The 17910-nt window shown below is 35.7% G+C and overlaps 1 protein-coding gene across 6 annotated transcripts in view; it reads left to right on the top strand.

Annotated features, from left to right (window-relative positions):
* Phip (pleckstrin homology domain interacting protein) overlaps positions 1-17401 on the top strand; it is a 114209-nt gene extending 96808 nt beyond the window's left edge. For 5 of the 6 annotated variants that reach the window (XM_039082539.2, NM_001427740.1, XM_063265554.1 and 2 more), the window contains 8 exon segments: positions 1253-1322; positions 1612-1662; positions 2702-2851; positions 5502-5654; positions 5948-6111; positions 6570-6829; positions 7432-7629; positions 11957-17401. In XM_039082539.2, coding sequence (XP_038938467.2) covers positions 1253-1322; positions 1612-1662; positions 2702-2851; positions 5502-5654; positions 5948-6111; positions 6570-6829; positions 7432-7629; positions 11957-12597 — 1687 coding nt within the window. In that variant the 3' untranslated portion in view covers positions 12598-17401. 6 annotated transcript variants of the gene reach the window in all.
* The last annotated feature ends 509 nt before the right edge of the window (positions 17402-17910 follow it).

Here is a 17910-nt window from a genome sequence, read left to right as displayed (position 1 = left end):
GGTCAGGAAATTCATTCAAGGTAAGAGAAAGAATTATGTGAAGTGGTAAAAATGATGAAAAGAGTTGAAGTTGAAAAAAATGATGAAGAAAGAGTTGAGGGCTCAGTGAGACGTCTCAGCAGATAAGGGTCTTAGACCCTAACCTGATGATCTAGTTCAATTCCAAGTGCCTACAAGGTGGAAAGGAGAAATGAGAGGATCGAGTTGTCCTCTGCCCTTATGCACACATAGCATGTGTGTTCCTCTTCTCCAGCAGATCAGCTCTACTGTTTTGTTTAAAGAATGAGTTCGTGCAGTCGAGATTACAAATGAAGTCATAGGTGTTGCTGTACTTTTGGGTTGGACCAAATCAAATCATCAAGTTCCTTGATTGCCAACCTAAGGAACTAATCTTTTCGAAAAGATAAACCTTTACTGTGTTGTTGTATATGTGTCTGCGTGGGTGTGTTTATGCAAATGTCTGTCCATTCAGAAATGTGTCAGATCCCCTGGAGCCGGAGTGTCAACAGTTGTAAACTTCCTGATAAGCATGCTGGAAACTGAACTGGTCCTTTGGAAGGACAGTATGCACTCTTTAACGAGCCATCCCTTTAACTTTTAGGATGTAGACTTCCTAAAATATGAGTTCTAAAAGCAAATAAATGTTGAAGTATTTTGATATACTCAGTTTGTTTTACACTGTGCCTCAAAATATTCATTTCAGTATAGTATCTTCTGATAAAATCTCAAGACAAGATGAAAAGCATAAACATCTGTTACCATGGATCAAGAGTGGGTGAGGCTTAGTTTATGGAAATGAGAAAAGGGAAGGGACCAAGAAATGTAAGGCTAGAATTCACAGTAGCAGACCACTGAGTTTTAAAGAGAAAGGGACAGTGAAAATTTGAGATGCCTCATGACTGTAAAGGCGATGTGCTGTTGGAAAAAGAGAGAAACAGTACAGGAGAGTGTTGAGGAAGTTAGGTCAGACAGAAAGTCATAGGAGACGACTAAAGATATGTTATGGAATACTTCCACTTAAGATGGGATAGTCACAGGAATTAGAAGACCATATATATTCTTTACCTTAAATCAAGTGCGAATTGAATTTTTCACATTGAAATCAGTCATAAAGGACATGAACTAAATGTATATGGAAAGTGTAATCAGCAAATGCCAAAATTGTTTGGCTTAAAGTTTTTAATCTTAGGAACAAATTCTTAAAGAAAATTCACATAGCTCTAATCAGACATCAACATTTTCTTTTATTTAGGGATCAGACTTGTTATAACATAATTCCACTTTACAACTCCATGAAGAAGAAAGTTTTGTCTGATTCTGAGGTATGTAACTTACTTCACTGTGATTGCTACATTAGTTAACACTGCATATTATAGAATTCTAAATAAGATTTACATGTAAATAGTTTTCAGATTAAAGTATTAGAGCATCACTTTTCCCAGTACTATATATTAACTGTTGCTATCATATTTAGAATTTACCTGAGGTTGAAACAAATTTTAATGGGTGGAGACTTTCCTCAGTCAAGTGCATTATTCATTTTCTAAAAAAAAACTACCAAGTGATAAGGTCTAGGATGTTTCATAGATTGGATGTTTTATTGCCTAAAAGGAAGAAGAGAAAGATGCTGATGTTCCAGGAACTTCTACCCGAAAAAGGAAGGTAACAGCATTTTCGTTTCTAATCACTTTTGCTTTTTTTTTTTAACAGAAATTTTTGTTGTATTAAGTATACTGAAAGTTTATTTATTCTTAATTAATATTAAAAGTAACTGAAGTGTTCAAATAATTTTTATGTGTATTTTCCTGAGAAAGATTTATATTTTACATGGGTTTGAACATCCCTAATCTGAAAATCAAGTGTTCAAAAAACTTTTAAGTTCTGAGCAATGATGCTCAAAAAGTTTATTTTGGTGTTTGGATTGATTTAGAATTCCTCAACCAATAAATACTATGCAAATATTACAAAATAAAGAGACTTGAAATACAAACCACTTCTTCTGCCAAGCTTTCAGATCAGGAGTGCTCAGTCTGGGCTTCAGTATGGAACCTTGTAGTAAAAGCACAGCCTGTGGCTCGTGTGACAGCTCTGTGAGGACAGTTCCTGCTCTGCAGGCATCAGGACCAGAGTTCAATCCCTAGCACCCACATAAAAGTAGCTCAGTTGTAATTCCAGTGCTGGGGAGGTGAAGGCAGGAGGTTCCTTCAGGCTTGCTAGCCAGTGAGCCCATTGTCACTGTGAGATGCTGAACAAAGATGTTTTCACTGGTTAAGAGAACATATAGTTGGGTTCCTAACCCTATGTTGGGACAGTTAACAGTCACTTCAGGGTGTGTTCTGATGCCTCTAACCTTTGTACTTATGTGCAGATATTCGCTCACATGCATATAATTGAAAATAAATTCAATCTGTGGGCATGCTGACACATACCTTTAATCTCAGTAGTAGAGAGGCAGATTTCTATGAGTCTTAGGCCAGCTTGGCCTAAGTAGTAAGTCCTAAGCCTGCCAAAAGTAAAATAATACTTTAAAATGAAAACAAAGTTGATGGCTCCCGAGGAAAGGTACCGGATGTGTCACATAGGCCTCCCATGTGAGTGTAAGTATACATGCCCTGCCCCATGAATGAGTGAAGGAACGAACGAAGGAATGCACAAATGGACACATAAGACTCGTGCTGCTACTTGTGCATCTTCATTTCAGGATCATCAACCTAGAAGGAGGTTACGCAACAGAGCTCAGTCTTACGATATTCAAGCATGGAGGAAGCAATGTCAAGAGTTATTAAATCTCATATTTCAATGTGAAGATTCAGAACCTTTTCGACAGCCTGTGGATCTTCTTGAATATCCAGTGAGTATTTCTAAGATTACTTTTATACAACTGTTTTCATTGCAGGGCTTCATTTCTTCATTCATTCATTCATTCATTCATTCATTCATTCATGATTTCATCACCTATTCAGTTACAAAGAACTCAAGTTGGAAACTGGTAGGATGGAAAGAGACCAAACATAAACCTGAAAAGAACTGACTCATTCTTCTACCTATTCTTTACCTGTTTTGTAACGTAGAGTAAATCTCTTAGTTTTCAATATGATAGAATTTTTTACTAACTCTGCTAGTTGGCTTTCTATTGCTGTAGTAAACACCATGAACCAAAAGCAACGTGGGGAGGGGAAGGGCTTCTTTACAGATTAGAGTCCTTCATGAAGGGAAGCTGAGGCAGGAACTGAAGCAAAAACAATGGAGGAAGGATGTGTGCTGCTTGCTCGGCTACTTGCCTTGTCCAGGACCTACCTGCACAAGGGCACTACATTCCACATCGACATTTATCAATCAAAAGAGTGTCCCCGATAGAGCTAACTGTGTGCACATTTGATGGGAGCAATTTCTTACTGTCTTACCTCTTCCCAGATAACTTGCGACAAGATGACCAAAAACAAACAAAAAGCTTTACCAGCACAAACGCTTTACTTCTCCCTATTAGTACTGAGAGCTTACAGCTGTTACCTAGACAACAGAAATGATGCCTCTTTTTCTCATGGAACTGTGGTGATAAAATGAAAATACGTGATAGATAGTTGTAATGGTGAAAGAATTACTACATTGAATTATCTGTTAAAATTACTATATGTTTATTATGACTAGTTGACATCCATAGGTGGCCAGCCCTTTTCTGAAGAGAAACAGGATGATTGGGGGTATGGCTGTTGTCCAGATGTAAAAATAAATAAGTTAAGAATTTATTGTATGTATTTATGTAATTCCAGTGTATGAACGTTAGGGAATACCTGGTTAGAAGTGTTGAGATTGTATAATCAGCTCTTTATAATTGCATGTAGACATAGAAGTCTTGATCCGGGTTAAAATGATTTTTTAAAAAATTGTTTTACTTTAGGAATTCAAAAGTGTAAAGTTTATATGGCATCACAACCTAAATATCGTCTCATCTAGCTTGATTGTTTTTATGTAGGCATTTTAATGTGAAATGATAAATATGGACTTGTTGATAGATATCATAAAATAAATTTTTTTAAGTTTTGAAAACCAGAAACACAATCATTAAATATGCAAGACAAATGTTTGATTTTAACAGCAGAATAAATAGGGTCAGTATGGCACTTCCCTGAATTCCAGAATTGAGTTTGTACTCTGTATAGTACTCAGAGTTTCAGAAGCAAGGCCTCCCTTTATTTCCTACAAATAAGTTGTAAAATAGTGCTTTCCAGTTTACTTCGCAGTGCCTGTTGTTTGTTGTTTAAGCCTTAATGTTTTATTTAATTCTAGAGATAAACATATTACCCCTGTGCAGAAATAAATGAAACATTGGGCCATGGTTAGGAAAGAATTTAGAACTAAGGTGTCCCACTCTTAACCAACTGAGGGAGATTTGCGTGTAATAACTGAGGGTGAGTGCCATATAATTCTTTCCACAGTGACTGTCATTCTTGACTGTACTGTGAGATAGGAATCTCTTTTCAGCATATATATACTATTTATGGACTTAGAATCTAAATTTATACTATTGTGGTATAGGAAGTGAAATTATAAAGCTTCTTCATACAGCACATGAAAAGATTAGAAAAATTAAAAACTAAAATCCAAATTGGGTTTAAAAAAAGTAAAAATTAGGGCTGGGGATTTAGCTCAGTGGTAGAGCACTTGCCTAGGAAGCGCAAGGCCCTGGGTTCGGTCCCCAGCTCCAAAAAAAAGAAAAGAAAAAAAAAAGTAAAAATTAATATTTATTGAGTTATGAAGTATTTCTAACCATAGTGGAATCAAAATGGAAATTATTAACACAAAAACTCCAAGATAGATCAAACTGGGATTTCCACTTCTCAGTATAGAAGAGGACGAGTAAAAGCAAAAGAAAAGAAAAAGGAGTGAAATAACGGAAAGGCGCAGTCAGTGTTGTTGCTCATCGTCCAGTGAGTGACCAGTAGCTGTTGTCTCACCTCTGCTTTGTTCCGTCTCGTCTTACTTTTTATCCAGTTCATTTCCAGCACAGGCCTTTTGACATCTATTATATTTACTATTATCGTTTTGTGACAGAATACCTAATTTGTTAAATCTTGAGATGTGAAATTACTGTGGCTTCAGACGCTATATGGATGGGATCTTTTGAGGAGTTTTAGATATACTTTTGTCTTATGTTTAGTGTTCTGACTGCATGTATGTATGTCTGTGTACCACAGGTTTGCCTGTTGCTTGCATAATTCAAAACATTGATGGGTCCTCTGTAAAAACAGAAAGTGCTCTTATCTACTGAGCCATCTCTGCAGCCCCACTTTGATTGTATTTCTTTACTTTATAATGTTCAATAAGTTGACATTTTTTAGATTTATATTTATAGGTAGGCTGAAGTTTTTACTGTTGTTTTGTTTTTACAAATGATGATTAATAGTTCTGTAACTTGTCATAAAAATCCTGTTAATCCCTGTACTGTAAAATGGTGCTTTGGTAGTAATAATAATACTGTTTGTTTCTTCCTTCTCTCCTAGGACTACAGAGACATCATTGATACGCCAATGGACTTTGCTACTGTCAGAGAAACTTTAGAGGCTGGGAATTATGAGTCACCCATGGAGTTATGTAAAGATGTCAGGCTCATTTTTAGTAATTCTAAAGCATATACACCAAGCAAAAGATCAAGGGTATATCATCATTGTTTTATTTTGTTAAATGTCAAGTCTCTAAATGTTTTTACTTTAAACTTTGAGCAAAATTAATGGGCTATCATGTTATTGGTATTGATGGTGACTTGTTGCTTTCTACTGTAAAATTGCTTTATTTTCCATCACAAGAATCTGAAAAAAAAAATACAAGCAACAGTTTTTATAAATTCAAGAGAATTTTACTAGAAGAATATTTAAATTATAGTATTTACTAAGTAGGCATTTTCTTTGAAGAATTTTTAACCCATTTTGTGGATATTTTTTCTCTATAGATTTACAGCATGAGTTTACGCCTATCTGCTTTCTTTGAAGAACATATTAGTTCTGTTTTGTCAGATTATAAATCTGCTCTTCGTTTTCATAAGAGAAACACCATAACCAAAAGGAGGAAGAGACGAAACAGAAGCAGCTCCCTTTCCAGCAGCGCTGCGTCAAGGTGCTTACTTCCTTTTCAATGACTGCTAGTCTATAACTTTGTCATCTAAATGGGAGAACTTGGTGGTTTTTAATGCTTCCTTTACTATTCCCTATATTGCAGAATGATATATTTGACATGCAAGTTCCTATGATGTGGAGGATTTTTAATCTTTTAAACTAAAGCTTTACTAGTGTAAGTGCTTAAATTCAAACTGCTAAATCTATACGGTGAAACAGCATTTTTAGGCTAGTGATGGCATCATGCTTTCTGTCATATAACTGTAGCATTTGCAATGGTCCTTCACTAAATATTCACTTTTCAAAGGCTCACAACCATATGAAATCCACTACAAATCTCATATTTTAACATACATCATAATAGTACAAATGTTGAATTCAGCAGTATTACAGAACTTTTAACATATATGTGGAAAAGTGTTAAGAATGATTAACAGTGTGATCTTATCTTACTTTCAGCCCTGAAAGGAAAAAAAGGATCTTAAAACCCCAGCTAAAGTCAGAAATATCTACCTCTCCATTCTCCATACCTACAAGATCAGTACTTCCAAGGCACAGTGCTGCTCAAATGAATGGTAAACCAGAGTCCAGTTCTGTCGTTCGAACTAGGAGCAACCGCATAGCTGTAGATCCAGTTGTCACGGAGCAGCCCTCTACATCAGCAGCCACAAAAGCTTTTGTTTCAAAAACTAATACATCTGCCATGCCAGGGAAAACAAGTAAGACTTAATCACAGTTTATATATCAAGGTGTAATTTTTTCAAAAGAGCTTTTGATTTTCCGTTGGTTTTGTTGTCTTTACTATTTTTCCTTCTTTGAAAAAATTAATATGAAGTGAGAGAAAGATAGTTGAGACTAAGGAATATATTTTTATAGAGCACAGAAAAACTGATATAGATTGCCTAAATTTAAACCTGACACTAACAGTTTGACCACACTTGCCTTCATAATCCTGAACTGAAAAGAAAGCTTCTAGTTGGGCTGGACTTGTTAACATTTTTTGTGAGCCACCATGTGGTTGCTGGGATTTGAACTCAGGACCTCCGGAAGAACAGTCAATGCTCTTAACCGCTGAGCCATCTCTCCAGCCCCTGTTAACATTTTTTATAGCCGTCTCTTACTAGAAAGTAGATTCCTGGGCTTCTCAAGTACGGATGCAGCCTTGGGTTACAGCCTAGTACTATAGAAAAGAAAGATTTTGTGAGGAAACTTTAAGTATCACTCAGTTTATATCTTCTTGGCTAACTGAAGCAGTTTGAGTTAGTAGCAACGTTTTGCCTAACAAGTCTCAGTTTCTAATCTTTCTTCATTTGTGTTTTAGTACTAGAGAATTCTGTGAAACATTCCAAAGCCTTGAGTACTCTTTCAAGCCCTGATCAGCTCACCTTCAGCCATGGTACGAAGAATAACTCTGCAAAAGAAAACATGGAAAAGGAAAAGCCTGTCAAACGGAAGATGAAGTCTTCCGTATTCACAAAAGCATCTCCACTTCCGAAGTCTTCAGCAGTTGTGGATCAAGGTAAGCTGGCTTCTTCCTGATACCTGGGTGCTGTGCCGCCGCTGTCCAGCGCAGAGACTGGGACTGGTCCATCACAGGTTTCAGGTGAAAGTGAAAATGTCACTTGTCATTCTTTCAGCGGTAGTAAGTCCTTCTTACAGTTAATGTTTTTATAGGAGTTAGCCTTTTTCCTTTTGGGGATGTTAATTTAAAAGTTACAGTATGTACTGATGAATTTAGTAACTCATGGATGCGCTGGCCAGAAGAAATTACTGATAGCTGGAGGCTAATATCTGACTATCTGTGGGAACAAGTTAGTGAATACCCCTGTATTAACCCTGTATTATGCATATAGTGTCTCCTTGTACAGTTGGGATAAAGAACTCAATTCTTGGGTATTGAGATGGTTCAACTGATAGAGGTACTTGTTTGCACATGGGCCATTCAACCTTAGTTGGATCCCATAAACTGACAGGAGAACTGACTCTGCAGACTTGTTCTCTGACCCCCACATGAGTGCCAAAGCACTTGTACATACCATGAGCATGCACACTGTACAAGTAACTGTTATCTATCTGCTATAATTGGCACCTCTGAGGCACACTGCTGAAAAAGCTCACCCTTTCTAGTTCTTTCTGAACTCCATCTGGCTGGTCAACTCAGCTATCTAGCTTAAACTCCTTTACATGCTAATTCAATTTGTCTTCTCTTGGCTTCTCCTGAATTGCTCTGCTTGGTCTCAAACTAACTCTGGCAATTTGTTCTAATTCTCTGGCTACTTATTCTCTAGCTTCAGCTGCCTCTGCTGATCTGCACTGAACTGTATAAAATGAACTCAACTCCACTCCACTGACTAAATAGAAACTGACTGAACTGACTCTGTCCCTATACTGTTCTTAAATAGTTTTTCACCTGTGAGTTGGGCATATCTGACCAGTTCTGTCAAGCCTTTGTCTGGTTCATTACTTTGTCTGCCCCTCAATTAGATATCATTGTTTGGGATTAAAGGTATGTACTAAAGGATTCCAGCCAGAGGAATTAAGGGTGTGTACTAAGGGCATGTTTCCATTCTAATTGGATCACACAGACTAGGTCGTGTTTAGATAGGATAAGAATAGCCATGTTGCTGGATTAAAATTCGTCCATAATTTGACAGTATGACCATTTAGCAAAACAGAACACCAGTAACCTATTCACCCTCTCAGGCTATATAGTCTACCTAAGTCATGGGCTTTTTGACTAGGTTTATAGTAGCATGAAATTTCTCCTTTTAAGTGGGCCTCAAGGTAGAAATGATTGGTTACTCATAAACAGCACACCATTATTGCAACAGTGGACACGTGTCGCCTGACAGGTTGGTATTGTGCATATAGGCTCCAGCTCTTGATAAGACAGTTTTCTTCTCCTGCAGGCTGCGTCACACCTTCTGGCATTGTGTAAGAGTAGGCAACAGGTAGAGAGTTTGGGGGATCAATTGACATTTCATTTCCAAAGTGAGGAATGTTTTCATCAGTAGGGTCTTGCCATCTATTTAGGATGGTAATCAAAACCATTGGGAAATAGCTTGTATTATTTTGGGTGCTTCCTGGGCCTCTTTTACCAATAACTTAAAAAGACTTATCCTGAGCCCAACACCGAGATTTTTAGTAATCCACATCTTCTGGGTGGTAGCCATCCATTCAGGGTGGTTCTATTCAAATTCTTCTTTTTTAAGTACAATCTTAAAGTTAGCTTACAAAGTAGTGGGTTCTCCTATGTTGTTTTTTTGTTTGTTTGTTTGTTTGTTTTTCCCCATAGATCCTTAGTTTGGACTAACCCAACCCCAACCTCTCCGCAGTCCTCCTATCTTTACCTAGACATTTAATTCCAGTATTTTCTCACCTTTTCTTTTAATATGGCTTGTGTTCTGTTCCGTCTAAGGTTTTTCTTACCTTTTCTGAATAGTTTTAGATGGGGCTGCATTTTGTCAGGTATTGGAATACTAAGTGCTGTTTCCTAATTATACTTGCCTGGAAGCCCTTTCTCTATCCCTTTGCACTAAAACGGAACCTACTTTGTAACCCAGTCTGCCAGTCTGCATTTTTTTAATGGGAGTTGAGTCTGTTGATATTCAGAGTTAAAATTCAAAATTTTGTCTGTATTATTATCATTTTGTTGTGTTTTTGTTTTTGGTGTTTTCTTGGACTTTTTTGATTAACTCTTCTGTGGCTCCTTGGGTGTGTTAATCTCTCTCTTCATTTTTACATACTCTTTCCACTATCTGTAGTGCTGGCTTAGTGCTCGTAAATTCCTTTTATGTTTTTATCCTGAAAAGTTTTGATTTCTCTTTCAATTATTAGGTTTAGTACTACACATTATTATCCAAATTGACAGTTTAGAGCTTTTAAAACTTGGGTCCTCTAGCTTTAAACATATCAGTTGAATAATTAGGAATTATTTTGATGAACCTGCCTTCATAAATGACTTGACCTTTCACTACTCTGTCCTTATTCTGTATCTCTTGTAGGTTTGGGAAATTTTCTTCTGTGATATTTGCCAGGGGGTGTTTAGCATGATATTTCTTTGTTTCTAATATGCCCATAAATTGAATCTCAGATCTTTTCATAGTATCTCAAAAAATGTGTGATAATGTGTGTGTAATGGAGCAGTGTGATCCAGTTCCTCTGCTTGTGTCTTAGTGTAGTACTTTTATCAGCATCTTCATGTAAAGCAAAAGGACCCGCAGACTAAGGTAGTTTGCTTGGTAGAAAATCCTTTGTTACTTTATGCATTCTCCACCATTCCCTAACCTCACAGTTTGGGAACCCCTCCCCCGCCCCCCTTCCTCACTTTGCTCTGACTTTTGGGATTTCTTGGAATTTTAGGATGGATTTTGTTAACAGTATGATTTTTGATCCAGACAATAGTAGTCCATCTGACAGCATTGATATACTCGTGCCAATATTGAATGGTTACAGATTATCCTGTGCCATTTAATTACCTAAAGCAATAGACTATTTGACTAGCATGTAAAAACTTCCTGTGCAGTTGTTTTATTTTAATGTGAACAGTATATGTGATTGTGTGTGTAGGTGTGCACACAAGTGTATGCATATGGAGGTTAGCAGTTAATGTATGTGTCAAACTGTCTGTCTTAATCACTCACCTTGTATTTTGAAGCAGGGCCTCTACACCTAGACTTGCCCACTTGGTGAGGTAGGTTGACCATTGAGCTCCAGGGTCCTCCTGGCTGTTTTCTCAGCAGTTAGATTTACATGTATGTATCACAGTGCTTGGCCTTTTCTGGTTTCTGGATGGCCAAGCCTAAGTGTGGTGCTTGCACACATAGCAAGCATGTAGCTGACTGGTCCACTTTTCCAGCCAGTAGTTGTGTTTTGTTTTTCCTTAACCTCCTTAAACAATCTGAGAAAACAGTTTGTAACCAGGTATCATATGGTGCTTATAATTTGTAGATAAGACTAGGTGAGGAGTGTCAAACCGTCCAGGTTTTGTGGAGAGTAACTTGATGCAGCAGCAGATAATACTCCTAATTATCTTGTATAGAGTAATTAAGAAGGAAGATTCTTTGCATGTCCAGAGAACATAAGGAGATCGTATGGCGATAAGCTTCTTTTAGGCTCCAGACTCCTCTTTTAGATAGAAGTTATTGTCACATTCACAGATGAAATTTCTCCATTCTTTACTTTCTGAATCTTTCTCACTTACCAAATGACTGAAAGCAAGAGATGACAGTTTCTGTGTTTATTCATTAATGAGAAGACTGGATTAAAAAGTCATAAACTTAGTATGACAAGAATATTTTTCCATGACTTAATTCCTTTAAAGTAGTGATACTGAAATGCCCTGTGTTTAGTGATTTGAACAGTAAAGTACTTTGTTGTAGTAAACTGCAAATGGATATGATCATTTCACGTGATCCTAAGCTACAGACACATCAGAATAGGTAATGTGGGTAGTAGAGAGACAGCATTAACTTAGGCCTTCTATTTGTACTTACATGTCCCTTTCTGTTTTCATTAAGAATCTTTTGCCAGGGGCCAGTAAGATAACAGGTAACTTTGTGCTTACAATTCTGGCAACCTCATTCCTATCCTGAGAACCCATGTTAGACTAGGAGAGAACTCCCTCATCATCATCCAAGTGTACACATAATAAGTAAATAGTTTTTTAATTAAAAAGAATGTGTAAGTAGTGACAGAAATTTATCAATTTTCTCTCTCATTTTAGTAGATTATTATTACCATTATTATGATCATAGCATTAGATAGAATTATGCTCTTACCAACTAACTGGAGGACTAAACAACAAAAGCCCGTTATATCTTAAGCGTGCTGTTTTTCTCTTTTAGGAGATTGTAAGAACAATGTTCTTATACCAGGAACAATTCAAGTAAATGGCCATGGAGGACAACCATCAAAACTTGTCAAGAGAGGACCTGGGAGGAAGCCTAAGGTAGAAGTTAACACCAGTAGTGGTGAAGTTACACACAAGAAAAGAGGTAGAAAGCCCAAGAACCTGCAGTGTACTACAAAGCAAGAAAACTCTGAGCAAAATAACATGCATCCCATCAGGGGGGATGTGGTTCCTTCTTCAACATGCAGCTTTCTTTCTGAAACTAATGTCGTTAAGGAGGATTTGTTACAGAAAAAGAGTCGCGGAGGCAGAAAACCCAAAAGGAAGATGAAAACTCAAAACCTAGATTCAGAACTCATAGTTCCTACAAATGTTAAAATATTAAGGAGAAGTAACCGGAAAAAAGCGGATGATCCTATAGATGAGGAAGAAGAGTTTGAAGAACTCAAGGGCTCTGAACCTCACATGAGAACTAGAAACCAAGGTCGAAGGACAGCTTTCTACAATGAGGATGATTCAGAGGAAGAACAGAGACAGCTGTTGTTCGAGGACACCTCTTTGACATTTGGAACTTCTAGTAGAGGACGAGTCCGAAAGTTGACTGAAAAAGCAAAGGCTAATTTAATTGGTTGGTAACTTGAAGCAAAATACTGTATTTTAAAAAATCTATAAAGCAGGTACAGTTAAGGAGTACGTAGAGCTAAGATTTCTGCTTCCTTGCTGCTATGATGGATTAGGGAATGTTACAATTTGACTTGGGAAAAAGGAGAAAAAAAACCATTTAGAAGATAATTTACATCTTTGAATGAAAAAGTCTATATACATATATATTTCAAATGTTTGCTATTTATTGCCCTTAGTAGGTTATTTGTTTCCACATTCATTTCATTCACTGTTTGAAATTGAGGACCTGTTATAAATTCCTGGTTTATTTATGGAAGAGACCGCTCTGCTACACTATTAAGAAACATACTATTTCTAGAGGTAAAGAATGTTTCCTGTTAAATTGAGTTATTTTTGACCAAGTGAGGTACATTTTTACTGATAACAGAAGTCATGCCCCTAGGAAAAGAAATGTTACAAAGAGTAGCAGTACATTAAGAATGGCTTCCTCTAAAGATAACTTTCCAGTTCCCACCATTTGTTATCCTGAAAAGTGTTGTGAGTTGTAGGGTGTCAATACAGAGTATCTAGAGGAAGCATTTGTTTTACTCCATTTCTGCCAAACTTAGGAGAAAATGTATTGATGCAAAAGAAACATATCCACATTGGAAAACATTTGACTGTCTAATTTTTCAGACCTTGATTCTTATATCAGTCACTCTATCTCTGTTTATTGTGCCAAAGACTGAGAATCAGTGCAGTGGAAAGCCTGTTTTTGACTGTCAGGACAGCATACACTTTTCAATACTGGAAAAGCTATATATTCTAAAGAGCAAGTTATTACAAAATTATGCTGAGTTGTATCTTTTTTTTGGTACTAATAGTAGGAAAATAATGCACTGGTGGGTCCTTTGACAGAGATATCTTAGAGAAAATGTTTAAGTAGTTAAAGGATTCAAGGAAAATACAGGAAAAATGTATGGAATTTGATGTTTACGTGATCTGGATTAATGTCATTTTTAAACTTCAGACATATCCAATAGGCTAAAATGACTTACAAAGAACCATGTCTGTGTGCGTGTGTATATTGATAAATGGGTGTGATTGAATATATATATATATACAAACGCATTCTTAAGTACTATTACCCAGGTATAAATTCTTTTTTCAGGATTTTTTAGATAGTTAGTAGAATAAAAATAATTTTAAAATGTCATACTTTATAGTTTAATTTTAAGGAAAAGATTGGTTATTTTCAATTATTAAAAGTTAAATAGGCCAAATCACTTTTTATGCAATCATGTTTTATACAGTGGTCTCATTGCACATTGTGTTTTTCTGCACTTTTTACGGTGTCCTTATCAAGCTGGTATCTCAATATACACTCTAAAGAGAAACTCATTTAATGATTGTGCCTTGTATTCTATTATTTTTTGCATCATTAGTAAAATTAAGTTGTCTATTGTAAATGATAACTATATGACTTAGGAGAATGTATTACTATATGTACTGCTATGGAAAAAGGAAAGCAGTTATTTATTTGTTTATGGTACATTAGTTATTTTATATCTTGAGAACCAACAAATGCCATTTCTATTGTTTAAATTACTTTTTTTTTTTTAAGTTTTAAGAATGTAGTATTTTCTGAGGACTGATGTGGTTCAAAAATGTAACCAAATCTTTCAGATACTGCATTTTTAAAAAGGAAGAATGGGGAAAATATATATCAGCATGACCCTGATATAGAGAATAAAGTCTTTAATTGAACCTTGGCAAAATATGTAATTAGATTATAATTATTTCCTTGTTTCCAATAAGGATTAATGTTAAACTGTCATTTAACTGTCTTGAAGAAGAATGAAAAGTGATGCATTTCGGCTTTTTAGATCATTTGTAATGAAATTTGTACAGAAACCCTCCAGTGAAACTAAGTGAACCATTTTCCAGACCTTGACTGGATTGCTGTGATTTTACAGTTAAAAAATAATTTCAAATTTTTTTAGTTTTTTTTGTACATTTATTTTTTTCTAACAAATATATTGAACTATATAATTAAAATTAAGTAGTTAACTCTTAATGCAGAAATGGATGATGTGTTATATAGAAAAATGAGTCAATGTCACCATTACTGAAAATGATAGTGTGTACATTGGAGATTTAAGTCATTAAAGTAATTAGTTGCTTTTGAAGGGAATCTATTTGAGAAATGTAATTTCCTGATGTTATCTGCATTGTATTAGAAGATTAGACTAAACTCCATTTTTATAAATAAAAGTAGCTATAAGGTGTGTTCCGTATAAGGAAGTGTGCACAGTCTTAGTGTGGAGGACCTCTAGAACGGTGCACAGGGAGCTCCAACCTCTGAGCAGGGAAATAAGTATTTCCATCTGTCTTAAAACAAGGAAATAGAACATTTCTGTTTTAAAGACACTGCATACTCAGTGACCGTATTTGGACATTTTTAGACACTGGTTTCTTGGTAAGGCAAAATGACTTGGATTGTATTATTTGTAACTGAAAACTTAAGATATATTAATACCAGATACAGATTTTTTTATTTTTATAATTTAGCTTCTGTACATTGCAGAAGATAAATTATGAACTTTAAGTCATCATGTTTTGGTTTGTTTTTACTGCTTGGAAAAGTCTCCTCTTTGAGGCAGTAACATCCTATATACTGCTTATAGGCCAGAAGGAATTGTTAGCGCTTGTCTTAGGTAAGCAATAAGAAAAATCTCAAGTTTACTGAAACTTTCAGAAAGGAAATTTACTATGTACATGGAACATAGATACCAGTTTTCAGGCTGCGTTCAGTGGTCCATGGCTGAAATCCCAGCATTTGGGAAGTGGAGACAGAAAACATCAAGAGTTCAAAGTTACCTTTAGCTGCAAACCACGTTCAGGACTAGGGCTACAACAGCAGCAATACCAAAAAGAAAAACTCAGTTTATATATATTTCTAATATTCAACCATACTGTTCTCTTATGCTATCCTGGCTTCACAAAGCCCAAGTTTAACAGAAGTTTCAGTGTTGTCACAGGAGTAGTTTAAAGACTCAGTCTAATTGCAGTCTACCAGCCTTTGGAAGTAGAAATGTAGCATCTTAAAGTATTGTCTAGAGCACTCTTTGTCTTCTGCACATAAGTATAAACTGAAAATTAAGGGCCTTATTTCCAGTGTTGTTTTGCATTGTCTCACTACAACTGAAGGTTGGTGAGTTACTAACAGTCGTCTTACTCTAATTAGATAGCTGTGGACATTGTCAGGTGCTTAGGACACATCGGACACACAGGTTGACTGGATACAGTTTCACTTGGAGATTAAGTATGTAAGACAGTGAACAGCGAGCATTCTCACACCACATAATGATTAACAACAGAACTGTCTCTTAGCTGCAGCATAGACTAACAGAACCTTCACAGGTTTATTGGAATAAAGTTAAACCCTGCATGATATTTTAGCAGCATTTACACAATTAGTTTCAGTTGACAGTGTTTTATTTTGACATTCCATTTTGTATAATCATAGCTATCCATAAGTTTCTCTCTAATGTAATTTGAGCTTTCTATCTGTCTAAAGAAAACAAACTGATCTTTAATATTTTGTTCACCTGAAGTTTAATTTTGAGTAGATTAAATGGACCAAGATACTTGAGTTACCAAAGGGCTATTATCAATGTTTATCCTAGAATTTTAAAGGTGAATAGGGGGAAGATTACTTTTGTTTGGAATGCATTTCTCCCATATTATCCAGAAGATATTGCTAACAGTAGTAACTTGATTAGGCAGTAAGTAGTCTTATGTTAAAGTACATCTTTTGTTTCCATAAAAAAAAAATGATTTCTAGGTGACTTTAAAATTAATGCATTTACTAAGAAACTATTTTGTTTTTAATTATACTTATCAAAGTGATCCAAATGAAAAGACATTTTTGAACTATGTACAGTACTCCAGGAAGAGGTCAAATTGAGTCAGAAGACCATAAGTACCACTTTGAGCGCTCTGGAGATGAACCCACACACAGTACACTGAGTAGATTATCTGAGCTATAAATATATTTTTTAGTTTCAATAGCTCTGTTTTGAAATACTTTTTTAATGCAGATAAAAATATCAGGAAATTAACCTTATATGGCACAAACCAAATACAAAGTAGTATATGGATGAGTTTCTACATTTAAAGAACTAAGAAGATAGGTTCAGGATTGTATTATAGTACATGCACTTACAAGACAGATGCACACGCATGCTGACTACTTTCAAGGATGTGTGTGTTGATTTATCACAACAATAAATTAAAAAGTAAGATACAATGTTACATTTTTAGACCATATTGAAACAGCAAGAAGAAACAGGTCTTAAAAAGTTATTAAGAAAACTACTAAATCCCACCATGGGATATTTAGATGTCTAAACATAGCTCAATTTTTAAAAAAGCAACAGACCTAAAGGGTTAATATTGTAACTGACACATTTCAAATTAAAATTATGTTTATTTTGTACAGAAAGCAATGTTAAACACAAGCAGATCTGTTGTATGTAATAAGTGACAGAGTTTTTAAAATTATTTAGCTTTATTGATGTTCTTGTTTTATTTCTCTAAACCTGGAGTATCATGTCATAAACGGCAGTCTTGCACCACAGTAGCAGGCCCTTTCTTTTTGTACATATTGATTGGACCTTTCTTTACTGTTACGTGGACACTTTCTATGTTAGTTTTGATGCATAATTCTTGGAATCCTTTTATACAGACTAGAATGTATGTGTAAGAATTCCTGTCCCTGCAATGTAGTACCTATAAACTTATTTTTAAATAAATAGAAAACTTGTTTTTCTAAGCCATTTTTGTAGAGCCTCATGATTTCTTTGTTTTTCTGTTTATTTTCATTGGTTTTGGAGAGCCAGAAAGCAGTTGGATATGCACTTTAGCAGGCAGCTTACCAGAGCAATTGTGATCTAGAAGCCATTATGTAAATTCTGGGTTGTTAGAGGTTCCATTTTTCTGTCTTACTTGTGAAATGTTAAAATCATTATCAAAGATTTCAAGCAACCTAATGTAATTCCAGAGTGACTGAAGGTTAAAAATAAAAATGCCCTCGCCTTTCTGTGTGTCTACTTAGGACAGATTCATTGGTCATGTGTAGCCTAACCCTAACCGCACTGGTGAAGAGTAAGCAGTATGATAGTTTTATGAGGGCTGCATGTCAAGGAAACAAACATTTACTTAAAGCTGAAGCTTTGTTAAGGCATCTATATGGATCTGTAATATGCAGTTTTACAGCTTGGCATGGTGGTGCATGTTTTAATCTCAAATGATCAAGAGCTCGAAGCCAGTCTTGATTTTATG

Source organism: Rattus norvegicus, chromosome 8 (assembly GCF_036323735.1).
Source record: "Rattus norvegicus strain BN/NHsdMcwi chromosome 8, GRCr8, whole genome shotgun sequence".
Classification (NCBI taxonomy): domain Eukaryota; kingdom Metazoa; phylum Chordata; class Mammalia; order Rodentia; family Muridae; genus Rattus; species Rattus norvegicus.
This window is presented reverse-complemented; position numbering and strand designations above follow the sequence as displayed.